The sequence below is a fragment of the Nothobranchius furzeri genome, chromosome 9, assembly GCF_043380555.1.
Source record: "Nothobranchius furzeri strain GRZ-AD chromosome 9, NfurGRZ-RIMD1, whole genome shotgun sequence".
Lineage (NCBI taxonomy): Eukaryota > Metazoa > Chordata > Actinopteri > Cyprinodontiformes > Nothobranchiidae > Nothobranchius > Nothobranchius furzeri.
This window is the reverse complement of record NC_091749.1, coordinates 67,463,785-67,477,469: the sequence shown is the minus strand read 5'-3', so window position 1 is coordinate 67,477,469 and position 13,685 is coordinate 67,463,785. Positions and strand designations below refer to the sequence as shown.

Below are 13,685 nucleotides of genomic sequence, written 5' to 3'. Positions count from 1 at the left end.
TGTGTGTGCGCATGTGGGTGTGCTTGTGTATGTGTGTGTGCACATGTGTGTGTGTGTGTGTGTGTGTGTGTGTGCATGTGTGTGTGTGCACATGTGTGTGTGTGCACATGTGTGTGTGTCTGTGCTTGTGCGTGCGTGCTTGTGTGTGTGCGTGTGCATGTGTGTGTATGTGTGTCTGTGCTTGTGCGTGGGTGTGCGCACGTGTATGTGTGTGTGCATGTGTGTGTATGTGTGTCTGTGCTTGTGCGTGCGTGTGCGCGCATGTGTGTGTGCGTGTGCATGTGTGTGTATGTGTGTCTGTGCTTGTGCGTGGGTGTGCGCACGTGTATGTGTGTGTGCATGCGTGCGTGTGCGCGCATGTGTGTGTGCGTGGGTGCTTGTGTATGTGTGTGTGTGTGTGCTTGTGTGTGTGTAGGACTTTGGGGAGTACCAGGAGAGCTACTACTCAGTGCAAACCACTGAAGGGGAACAGATCTCCCAGCTCATTGCCGGTTACATCGATATCATCCTGAAAAAGGTGAGACGTTTATCAATAGCGGAGTTTTCTCCTGTGGCTGATGCAGCTGCTCCCCGTGAGCGCCAGAGTCACACACAGCTGAGTTTCTGAAGCAAGTAAAACCAAATTAATTCTTTGCTGTTTCCTGTTTGGTTTCCTGCAGAAGCAAAGCAAGGACCGCTTTGGATTGGAAGGTGATGAGGAGTCCACCATGCTCGAGGAGTCCGTGTCTCCTAAAAAGTACGTGAGTCAGATGGATGAATGAGGAGTTTTGTGGCTCCGACTTGGCCAGCTGAACGCGTTTGGAGTTCAGGAATTTTGATGTAATCCTGGATCCATTTTGTTGCTAACTTCCTATCGAAACCTGGCTTCTTGGTGGCGATTCTCATGTGAAAACATTAAAAACAATGCAAATCGCTTTATTCTAGCAAACCAGCAGATCTGCTTTTTTCTTGCTGCCTGCTGCCACGTCTCACACATCCATCTTGCAGAAACTCATTTAGCCGGAGGATGACTTCCTTAGCTGGACTTGATCCTGAAAGATAATCATTATGTGAGGAAATTTGACTTCACTGAGCAGGCAGAGGCCCGTTCTGAACATTTCCTGATAGATGTGCTTTACCTCGTTTAGCCACAGCGGACCCTGAGAGATCAGCCGAGGCTTTCTGCAGAGCTTCAGCTGATATTGTTTTTCTGCTTTCATCTCTTTGCTGTAATGGCTGTTGTATTTATGTATGTATGTAGGTATGTAGGTATGAAAGTATGTAGGTACGTAGGTAGGTATGTACATACGTACGTAGGTAGGTAGGTACGTACGTAGGTAGGTAGGTACGTACTAGGTACTTACGTACGTACGTAGGTAGGTACGTACGTAGGTAGGTAGGTACGTACTAGGTACTTACGTACGTACGTAGGTAGGTAGGTAGGTACGTAGGTACGTATTTATTTATTTATGTATGTAGGTAGGTAGGTAGGTACGTACGTAGGTAGGTAGGTCCGTAGGTAGGTAGGTAGGTAGGTACGTAGGTACGTATTTATTTATTTATGTAGGTATGTAGGTACGTAGGTAGGTACTGTAGGTACGTATTTATTTATTTATGTATGTAGGTACGTAGGTAGGTAGGTACGTACGTACGTAGGTAGGTAGGTAGTTACGTAGGTAGGTAGGTAGGTATGAAAGTATGTAGGTACGTAGGTAGGTATGTACATACGTACGTACGTAGGTAGGTAGGTACGTAGGTAGGTAGGTAGGTAGGTACGTAGGTACGTATTTATTTATTTATGTATGTAGGAACGTAGTTAGGTACGTACGTAGGTAGGTAGGTACGTACTAGGTACTTACGTACGTACGTAGGTAGGTAGGTACGTACTAGGTACTTACGTACGTACGTAGGTAGGTAGGTACGTACTAGGTACTTACGTACGTACGTAGGTAGGTAGGTAGGTACGTAGGTACGTATTTATTTATGTATGTAGGTACGTAGGTAGGTACGTACGTAGGTAGGTAGGTCCGTAGGTAGGTAGGTAGGTACGTAGGTACGTATTTATTTATTTATGTAGGTATGTAGGTACGTAGGTAGGTACTGTAGGTACGTATTTATTTATTTATGTATGTAGGTACGTAGGTAGGTAGGTACGTACGTAGGTAGGTAGGTACGTAAGTAGGTACGTAGGTAGGTATGTACGTACGTAGGTACGTACATATTTATTTATTTATGTAGGTATGTTGGTACGTATGTAGGTACGTACGTAGGTACGTAGGTAGGTACGTACGTAGGTAGGTAGGTACGTACATATTTATTTATTTATGTATGTACGTAGGTATGTAGGTACGTACGTAGGTATGTAGTTACATATGTAGGTACGTAGGTAGGTACGTACGTACGTAGGTAGGTAGGTACGTACGTATTTATTCATTTATCTGTGCTTGTGCCAGAGGAAAAGCACTTTATTACTGCAAAGGAGAAAAAGCTGAACTCCTCGAGGCCTTATCTGCGGCCAAAAAAAAACAAACCTGCTGAAGGTGGGAAGAGTCTGTGCTGCCATCAGAAATGTTCCAGCTCCTAACTGATGTCTTCAGGTTTTGTTTCATTTCTGATTCTGAGCTAAGAGGAAGAATCCTCCTCTCTTTATTTTTCACTTGACGTTGTGGAAATCTAAAACATTGCCTTGAAGTATTATAGCAGATTTCTTCCTCTTTGGCTTTTTTTGTCACACCTAAATGTTTCAGATCAGCGAATAATTTTCAGTATTAGACAAAAAAATCATCTGCTAAATGACAGGAGGCAGTTTGAATAATAATTCATCTTTTTGTAAAATCATGTATTAAATTGTGATTAGCGTCTTCATTTAGAAAGCGGCGCCAGTGAAGAGCGGAGACTCGATCCTTAGGCCACTAAATAAACATCTCCATTATCCTGAAGACACAGCCGCACTCGGGAGCCATTTGGTGGTTTAACCCCTTAATGCTGAGTGTTAAGGCAGGGGGGGCACTGGGTCCCTGTGTTGAAGGTCTTTGATATGTCCTGACTGGATTTGAACCCACAATCTCCCAGTCTCAGGCGGACACTCTACTACTAGGCCACTGAGCTGGTTCATGCTGGAAACCCCTCCTTAACTCTGTCAACGCTCGACGAGAACCAACCCGTCCGTCTGTTTTCTGTCTATGTTTGGTTTCAGGGATTATGTGCCCAAAGCAAGCTGTTTGTGATGTCACTAGCAGGGAGATTAGAATAGAACCCTCTGCAGTGTGATAATACTCTTATACATATTGAAAACGACATATAAGATGTGTAAGAGGGTATAATATGTTGCTTGTTTTAAGCTTAATATATTCCCATTTCTTATGACCAATAAGATGTGATACTCTATATAAATATAGGATATCAACCTGATTGATCTTTGAATGTTTAATCAGAAGAATTATTGCAGTGATCAAACACCCTTCGTATTAATTCAGACAGTCAGGTTTATAAAAAGTAAGAAATTTATTTTCTAAACAAATTAAAAACGAGACAAGTTATAAATAAGACGAATGTGATGGATGATGACGGAATGGTGTGTGATGTTTATCAGGACCTTGGATCTAGAAGAAACTGAGTTCTGAGTGGGACTGAATTTGGTCTGCATTAAACTATAAGTGATGGTTTATAAAATGGCATCAGACGCAGTCTTGCTGTGTTCTACGTACCCCTGAGGAGACTCTCTTTCGGATACGAGATGCCGGGGGGTCGGGTGACCCCAAGGTATCGAAGTTCATAGAAAAAAACCGCAGTACGACCAGGTCGGTCCAGAGTCGTCCCCCGGATCACATCAGGTAGTTGTTTGCGTCTATGGAAAGATGGACTCTGAAGGAGTCTTGGCTGTGTCGGCTGTGGCGCGTATCAGGTTTGACAGCTTGTCAAGGGATGCGGTGGTTAGAGGGTTTTCCTCCGGTGGCCAGTCCGGAGTTACTAACTGTCTCACTCGGCAAGTGATTCTGTTTTAACAATTGCCATATTTTGATTCCATGGCCAATCGGGACGTGCCGTGTTAAGAGAGAACATCACGCCTTATTTCAGATAGGTTCTCTGATTTGTGGATAAGAAAATCCCTTTGTGTCGTGAAATTACTTTAACCTTGTGTACGAGTGTGTGGCTGATTAGCTCGTCACGTAGACTGATTATCAGACAAATGGATCATTGCAGGACAATATTCATTTCAACCTTATTGACTTAGGCACAGATTAATCAAAATATTTCATTTAACCATATTGTTCATTCATTATATGATTAATTAACTCATTTGAGCTGAAAATGTTAACTTTAATTCAGAGAAAGGAGGACTCCTGTAGAAGCGATAGGCCTTGAAACGGGAACAGTTTTGTTGACAATATGTTATCTTGTGTTCAAAGCTGCAGAGGCCTGGACTTCAGCTGATAGAATAGCAGGTGTAGACTTATGTCTCCATATGACGGATACTTAAGAGGTCAAACTGTAGATGAAAAACTGACCATTTCTGGATGCTACAGATATGATGATTCTATATAAATATGAAATACCAACCTGATTGATCTTTGAATACTTAATCAGAAGATTCCAGTAACTTTTACTTATTCAGGGACCATAAACACACTTCGTATTAATTCAGACAGAGTCAGGTATATAGTATATAAAATGAATTAAATTATTTTTCTTAAAGGGGCTTTATGGAAGTTTGACAGCCAAAACATGTATACAAATTAGGGATGCACCGATGGATCGGCATTTGATCCCAATTGGCCGATAGCGCCCCTATCGGTTTTGATCGGAGTTTTCAAAATAGATCAAAGCAGACCGATCAGGTAGGGTTGTCATGGTAACCGGTGTAGCGGTAAGCCCCGGTAAAAAAAAGTTGACAATAATAATAACCGTCTTGTTTTGAAAAAAACTATATTATCTCGGTGGGTTTACCGTGGCTGCGGTGTAGGCGCGGTGACCCTCACCAGCCACCGTATCATCTGAAGTTGCCGGCGGCACATGCGCGCTTTGTTGTTTACAACCAAAACTTTCTTGAAGCTAAAGCTGAAATAATGGCCAAAGGAGGAGACGGCAGCGCTCAGGCGGACATTTTTTATCCCTCAAAGAAGACAAAGTCGGAAGTACGGGCATGTTTTGGATATTTGAAGAATGCCGAGGGACAGTTTATAGAAGACGGCTAACCTGTTTGCAGAACGTGCAGAAAAAGTGTCTGTGAAAGGCAGCAACGCTTCAAATCTCATGACACATCTGCATGACCATCACCCACAACTCTACAGTCAATGCAAGGCAAGCTAACGTTAGCGTTTTAGCTAAAATGCGTGATCAGAGGATTTGGGTTGAGGGAGAATGCAACGAGTGGCTATATAAAGCAGCCACAGCGCCGCTACCTGCATATAAACCGTGTCGCGGACACCCCCATGTTGAAATGACTCTATGCATTACGGAGCTCCGAGGGGCAGATAAGAGTTGGTCTCTCTCCGAGAATAATTATGAATTTAACAATGATTACTGCCTGATGACATTTTCCCACATCTGCAAAGCTCACTGGAAGAACACAAACCGAGGACAATATTTTCCTGATATAGGGTTTATTACTCAAGTAAGGGTAAAAAAGTATCTGATTAGAAGGCTACTTGAGTACTGAGTGTCATCTGATCTAATATTTTTAAAATGATGACATCAAACAGACATAAAATAAGAAGTTATGGGCAAATATTGGTATCTTAAAGACTAAAGGGGAAAAATGTAAACAAATAAACAACATAATTACAAAATAACACATTTTAGGCAAAATTTAGACACAAACTGAGGACAATATTTCCTGACATACAGGGTTTATTTAACTGTGTGAAAATGTAGCACGTAAAAGAAATACTGCGATAATACCGAAAACCGTGGTAATTTTGGTCACAATAACCGTGAGGTTAAATTTTCACACATGACAACCCAAATACAGACCGTTTTAGATTAGGTTACATTTCCTTTATTCCCAGATTATGTAGTTTGTAGCACTCATTATAATGTTGTAGAAAATTTCTGTCCAATCCACGTGATCGGTATCGGTAACGGTGATCAGCATTCTTTGATATCGGTATCGGTGATCGGCAGCAAAAAACCTGATCGGTGCATCCCTAATAGAAATATTAAATATCTTCTTCATACATTCTCCTGCAATGCCCTGGTCCTGTAGAATGAGCCCTGGCATTTTTACTGTGATTGCCTGTTTTTCTGTAAAATCACAGAAAAAGAGAGATGCTCGGGTCGAGCAGGCTGCTTCATGCACGTTCACGCTCAGGCATAGCCCGTAGCATTTGCTATCCATAGCTTTAGCAGCAGAGAGAGAGGCAGTGCCACTTTGTCGCTGTTCCTAACGCCTAGTGACAAAGCTAGCTACATTTCTGAGGACCCTTAGCTACTTTATGTAGAACTTTCTTCTAGATATTTCCTGCAAATTAGCAACAAAATAGCCATTTTCGCTCCGAACCGTTCTTTGGTTTGACGTTTCAGCTGTCATCAAGGATATAAAAGTTACAGATACTGTGAACGTTACTAGAGTGTAGCTCACCTTGTCTGACTCCCATGCAGAAGACCTGGGTTCGATTCTGGGTGTGAACATAGTTCATTTAGAGTTTATTTTTTACATTAATGGTATATATTTTTTTACAGTAAGATACCCAAATTTTTATTTGAGACTCGCCGAACGGCATTGAATTCACAGATAAAAAGATGTGGGTTCAACTTTCATTTTTGAACAATTTTTCAAGCAAGGGAAGGGAATGATCTGAGCATGCAGGAGGACTGACCCATCTTAAACCTTTGTCGGCTGTGCTGAAGAGAAAGGTACAGAACCAAATTATTTAATTAATTAGCTGCGCGTTCTCCTGTCCTCTGTCCCCCCCCCCCCCCCCCCCCACCCACCCCCACACACACACACACACACACAAAAGAGTCCGGCATCTTACAAGGTGAGCTAAAGCGCCAGTGACGTCTTTAGTATCTGTAACATTTATATCCTTGATGACACCTGAAACAACGTTCAAAGAACGGTTCGGAGTGAAAATGGCTATTTTGTTGCTAATTTGCAGGAAATATCTAGAAGAAAGTTCTACAGAAAGTAGCTAAGGGTCATCAGAAATGTAGCTAGCTTTTTCACTAGGCGTTAGGAACAGCGACAAAGTGGCACTGCCTCTCTCTCTGCTGCTAAAGCTACGGATAGCAAATGCTACGGGCGATGCCTGAGCGTGAACGCGCATGAGGCAGCCTGCTCGACCCGAGCATCTCTCTTTTTCTGTGATTTTACAGAAAAACAGGCAATCACAGTAAAAATGCCAGGGCTCATTCTACAGGACCAGGGCATTGCAGGAGAATGTATGAAGAAGACTTTTATTATTTCTATACATGTTTTGGCTGTCGCACTTCCATAATGCCCCTTTAGTGAACATCATCCTCAACTTGAACATGTTTTTGTCTCGACCGCAGAACAAATATATGAAAGGTCTTAATTTCTCCTTGAAACACTTCTGTGTAGGAATTGTTCTTCTGCTTCCCTCACACAGATCCACCATCCTCCAGCAGCAGTTTAACCACGGGGGCCGGGTCGAGGCCGAGTCCGTGGCGCTGCCGGGGGTGATCCGCTCGGGCTCGATTGGCGCCGAGCCCGTTAGCATGGGTACCATCCCTTCTCCTCAGCAGCAAGTCACAAGAGACCAGATGCACTTTGGACACATGCCTCCACTGGTAAGGAAGCTGGTTCAGGGTGAGACTTCATAGGAATAAATAATGTTTAAAAGTGTTTTGTTGTGTAGAGTTCAGCACAGCAGGCTCTGATAGGAACCATCAACACCAGTATGCACGCCGTACAAAAGGCTAAGATAGACCTGGAAGAGGTCGACACCCTCCCGCCGTTTGGACAAGACAAGGTAACCCGACTGTGGTCCTCAGGAGCTGCACAAGATGTAGCCTCGACCAAGAGCGCTAAATAAATCTACGCTTGTTCCATTTTGTGTTTCCTGTTCAGGCGTCGAAGGGGTGGATCCAGAGCAAGAAGGACGAATCCAAACAAGGGATCCACTCTCAGGTGGACGCCATCACTGCAGGAACAGCCTCCGTCGTGAACCTCACAGCCGGTCAGTGGAGGCTCCTTTTGCCTTTTCTGTCATTAAAACAATATTGCATTTAGCAAAAAAATAAAACTATTTTTACTTTGACTTATACTCAATTAAAATCATAATGTCCCTTTTCTCTGTAGAACTAATTGTTTTTCTAACCTCGCAGTGAAATCTGTACTAAATGTGAAGTGGAGGGTATTTTTCTCTTCATCAAACGTTACGGAGACCAAGGGCATAGGACCGAGTTTAACCCTCTGGGGTCCAGGGTGTAATTTGCCGTTTTTGACTAATTTAGAGTTTTCCTTTGTATTTCCAAAATAAAAGCCATAACCACTGCCTTATGTGGCATCAATCTTTTCAGCACAACCTGGACTTTATGAATGTATACTTATTTTTTATATTTGGACATAAAGGAGTTGCATATTAGACCTTAAATCACTCAAAAACATCAAATCCGAATTGGAAAAAGGTTGTTTATTTTACTGTGAAACCAACAAACATTTATGATGAATGTTTTTTATAATTTAGAATGGTACTCTAGACTGTGCATTTATAAAAACTATGAATAAATATAGCAAATAACAAATAAAAAAAAATTATTTGTCCTCTGGGGTCCAGGGTGTAAATCACCGTTTTTGACTCATTTTGGTTTTTCTTTTGTATTTTCTAATGCATGGACCCCAGAGGGTTAATATGGGGGGGGACACGTCCCACCCGCCCCTCCCCCCAGTTCCTACGCCCTTGATGGAGACGTGAACGTTTCCAGGAGTCGACATTGGTCTTTCATGTCGCTCAGTTTCAAAAATATAAACCTTTTCTGGTCATGAGGTATCCGTTTACTTAGGGATTACTCTTCATTCTGTTTCTCCTTCCGGGATTTAAATCAGCATCCAGTTTAAATGATAAAATAATGTATATAAAATTAAAAAAACTAGTGATTTTAGGCTCCATAAATGAAGGCAGTTAAAAGATTACAGACTTTTACAAACGCATTATCGTTGTTTGAACTAGTGGGTTGGAGGATGTGGTCTCCTCCACACCGCTGCTTCCTTAGAAATCAAAAAGTTCCCTGAGAGAATTCCTTCCTGTTTATCCCTCCTGTCCCCCCTCCACCACCTTCCTCCCAGGTGACCCCGCCGACACAAACTACACCGCTGTGGGATGCGCCATCACCACCATTTCCTCCAACCTGACGGAAATGTCGAAGGGTGTGAAGCTGCTGGCGGCGCTGATGGAGGATGACGTGGGAGGAGGGAATGACCTGATGAAGGCTGCCAGGACTCTTACGGACGCCGTGTCGGACCTTCTGAAGGCCGTGGAGCCGGCGTCTGGACAGGTGGGCGAAGACGCCTCAAAATAAGACTGGAAACGTTTGCTAATAGCGAGGCCTCGCTCCTCTCCAGCCAACAGAAACGGCTAATTACATGAATCTCAGAGCAGCTGCATCTCGAGACAACTCGTCTTCTCTCAGAACTTCTGTTTGTCTCCGGGTCCTAAACTCAACCTGATTACGTTAGCGTCCCCCGCTTGACTCCACGTAACTGGATTATGGGCCTGGCTCTCAGGCTAACTGTCCTCCATCTTAAAGGAGCTGCTTTGTGAACGCTGGAGAAAACAGTTGTTCATGTTTGAATGCGCCCAGACTTTTGGTTTCATTAGACCGCGGCTGTTCAGATGTGAATAACTGATTCAGAACAAAATGCACTGAAGCTTCTCTGCAGGTTGTTTAAAGTCTTTATTTTCAATTTGAGGTCTTTAAGATTCTACTTACCCAGATTGTTCAGTTCATTATGGCTGCAGCAGCAGATCTGCCTTTGCAAAGGGTTTAATTGACAGTTTCACAGATATTGACGTAAAATTGGATGTTTTAGTAGCCAAGAGTCATTCGCAGCCCATTCTCTGAGTGCTAACAGCTCATAAGAGGGGTTGTAATAAAACACAAGATTGCCCTCAACATTAATTTCAAGGCACTTGGACTGGATCTCGGTTTCTAAACGAATGACGATCCTGGTTTGTATTCTGGTTCATGAATGCCTTTAAAGGGACATTATGGAAGTTTGACAGCCAAAACATGTATAGAAATAATAAATGTCTTCTTCATACATTCTCCTGCAATGCCCTGGTCCTGTAGAATGAGCCCTGGCATTTTTACTGTGATTGCCTGTTTTTCTGTAAAATCACAGAAAAAGAGAGATGCTCGGGTCGAGCAGGCTGCTTCATGCGCGTTCACGCTCAGGCATCGCCCGTAGCATTTGCTATCTGTAGCTTTAGCAGCAGAGAGAGAGGCAGTGCCACTTTGTCGCTGTTCCTACCGCCTAGTGACAAAGCTAGCTACATTTCTGAGGACCCTTAGCTACTTTCTGTAGAACTTTCTTCTAGATATTTCCTGCAAATTAGCAACAAAACAGTTACAGATACTGTGAATGTTACTAGAGTGTAGCTCACCTTGTAAGATGTCTGACTCCCATACAGAAGACCTGGGGTTGATTCTGGATGTGAACATAGTTCATTTAGAGTTTGTTTTTTACATTAATGGTATATTTTTTTACAGTAAGATGCCCAATTTTTATTTGAGACTCACCGAACGGCATTGAATTCACAGATAAAATAGATGTGGGTTCAACTTTCATTTTGGAACACTTTTTCAAGCAAGGGAAGGGAATGATCTGAGCATGCAGGAGGACTGACCCATCTTAAACCTTTGTCGGCTGTGCTGAAGAGAAAGGTACAGAACCAAATTATTTAATTAATTAGCTGCGTGTTCTCCTGTCCTCTGTCCTCCGGGCCACACACACACACACACACACACACACACACACACACACACACACACACACACACACACACACAAGGGACTGTCTCAGCTGTTATTTTCGTTAAGGAGTGTGCACGTACAGCATGCGCGCCTCGTGCACGAGCCTACTATTGAAGCTGCCGTTACGCTTTTGGCCTGAGGGGGCAATCACGAGCATAAAAATTCAAAAGTCCGTAAAGTCCCTTTGAGTAATCCTAAAACTGATGCAAGGTTTAAATGCCATCTCAGATCCTGATGGTTTGTGTTTGCAGCCGAGACAGACGGTTCTGACGGCGGCCGGCAGCATCGGCCAGGCCAGTGGAGACCTCCTCCGACAGATCGGAGAGAATGAGACGGACGAGAGGTTCCAGGTAACAGCTCTTCATCTCTGACTTTATCTGATTATTCTGTTCACAGGTGCATCTCATATCATTTCCACCCTTTCCTGCTGCTAAAGTTAGAGATCAAGGTGGATATTTAAGGGAGCCAATGGTGCAAAAAGTGTCAGCGTAGTATTTTCCACCACTCAATCGTAAACATATATTTCTGCTGACGTCAGATGTTCTCCTGTCCTCTCTCACTGCAAGGATATCTTGATGAACTTGGCCAAAGCGGTCGCCAATGCAGCCGCCATGTTGGTGCTGAAGGCCAAGAACGTAGCCCAGGTTTCAGAGGACACAGTCCTGCAGAACCGGGTCATCGCTGCCGCCACACAGTGTGCCCTGTCCACCTCCCAGCTGGTGGCGTGTGCAAAGGTACGACTTTGTTTCATATTCCGATGTTAAAATGAAACAGTTATGTTATTATGTCAGTATTCATGCAACATGCATGAAATAAACACAGCAGACAAGGTCAATGTAATGTTAGCACTTATAATCAGGGATTATAAAAGTAATACCAGCATCGGGGAGCACTCCGATACTAGGTTTGTGTACTCGTTAAAGTACTCTGATACCACCTAAACCTATGATACTCAGAAAATATTGTTGCTCTGAAATATTACAATATATCATGTTATGACACTGAATAGATTTTTAAACGCAGCGCTTTGATTTTCTTGGTTTACACAAACATTTTCTTTTGTGTGGTGCATTTCAAGCTCTGACAGCTAGGTGGCAGCGGTTTTTACTGCCTTCATTCTGAAGGAACAACGAGATCATGCAACACCACTGGATGTGTCTTGGAAGAGTCTAGCCGGTGTTTTCCAATCAAATTCAGGCTTAAAATATACAAAAAGCATCTGGCTTTTAGCACCGCTACTTAACGTTCAACCAACAACCATGTCTACTCAGCTGAAATAAGCTCCTAGCCCTCACTTAGGAGACTTTTGTTTAATAACTGGTTTTCCTTTCTTTCTTAAACACAAGAAAAGATGAAAAACTAAGAACACCTGAATATTTAGCTCTCTGCATATCTCAAGTCATATTTTAATTCCTCAGTTTTGTTTGAAATAAATCTGATGATTTAAAAAAAAAGTGTGTCCCAGTGTTAAAAATCGGTCTCACGCCGTTTCTTTTCACCTGCTGCAGGTGGTGAGTCCAACCATCAGCTCCCCGGTTTGTCAGAAGCAGTTAATCGAAGCGGGGAAGCTGGTGGATCGCTCGGTGGAGAGCTGCGTGCAGGCCTGCCTCTCGGCCACAGAGGACGGCGAGCTCCTCAAACAGGTTGGCTTTGTTCAGATCAGCAATCATCTCCTCCCGGAGACGACGTAGGACCAAACGTTTCACTGTGATGATCTGTGTCTGGATTGGCTGAAGGTGAGCTCCGCAGCCAGCGTGGTGAGTCAAGCTCTGGAAGATCTCCTGCAACACGTCTGCCAGTACACCTCCAGGGGAGAGCCGATTGGACGTTACGACCAGGCGACGGACACCATCATGACCGTCACAGAGAGCATCTTCACCTCAATGGGAGATGCAGGTGAGTCCAGGGGAGTCTTGTTTTAACTAGGAATTAATTTCTTTATTTGATCAAATAGATTTAGAAATAGTAGAGGATAACAGTGTATCTCATATATCATGGGGGCTCGTCCGGGATCATAGTCTAGGAGTATGACTATTGTTATGGGCGTGAATTACCATTTGGCCATCAAAAGTTAAAATGCAACAAGACAAAGTTAATAAAATATAAATTATTAACCTAAAATAATCAAAGGATAAAACTAGAAGGTGCAAACAGAACACAGACGTGGCAGCAGACCTGCGGGTTAGCGTTAGAGCCGAGAGAGAGGTTCGACTTCTGCTTCATTTAAATACTCCAGGTCCTCAGGTGTCCTACATTAGCCCAATCAGTAAGGTGTATGAGGTTTTCTGCCTCGATGGGCCACATAAAGGCCCGCAAGTCATAACACTTAATTTCACTTGTGAGGCGACGGTGGCACAGGAGTTTAGTGCTCGCCCTGTAATCGGAAGGTTGCAGGTTCGAGCCCCGCTCAGTCTGTCGCTGTTGTCGTGTCCTTGGGCAAGACACTTAACCCACGTTGCCTGCTGGTGGTGGTCGGAGGGACCGGTGGCGCCAGTGCTCGGCAGCCTCGCCTCTGTCAGTGCGCCCCAGGGCAGCTGTGGCTACATCGTAGCTCATCCCCACCAGCGTGTGAATGGCTGATTGTGTTGTTAAGCGCCTTGGGGGGTTCCAGGACTCTAGAAGGCGCTATATCAAATACAGGCCATTTTACCATTTACCATTTGTGAAAGTTCATCATTAATCAATGAAAATTGTCAAGCATTCCCAAACTTCCAGTCATTTTTAATAACTAAAGCTTATAGAGTTTTCTGTATTTTTGTTGTTTTTGG

The 13,685-nt window shown here is 43.5% G+C and overlaps 1 protein-coding gene across 3 annotated transcripts in view; it reads left to right on the top strand.

Moving 5' to 3' along the window:
- Positions 1-13,685, top strand: part of tln2a (talin 2a) — a 123,921-nt gene that overhangs the window by 78,260 nt on the left and 31,976 nt on the right. For all 3 annotated transcript variants that reach the window (XM_054731947.2, XM_070555111.1, XM_070555112.1), the window contains exons 12-21: positions 416-517; positions 660-736; positions 7,551-7,731; positions 7,800-7,913; positions 8,012-8,120; positions 9,230-9,438; positions 11,169-11,267; positions 11,484-11,651; positions 12,426-12,560; positions 12,654-12,813. In XM_054731947.2, coding sequence (XP_054587922.1) covers positions 416-517; positions 660-736; positions 7,551-7,731; positions 7,800-7,913; positions 8,012-8,120; positions 9,230-9,438; positions 11,169-11,267; positions 11,484-11,651; positions 12,426-12,560; positions 12,654-12,813 — 1,354 coding nt within the window. The remainder of the gene's footprint in view (positions 1-415; positions 518-659; positions 737-7,550; positions 7,732-7,799; positions 7,914-8,011; positions 8,121-9,229; positions 9,439-11,168; positions 11,268-11,483; positions 11,652-12,425; positions 12,561-12,653; positions 12,814-13,685) is intronic.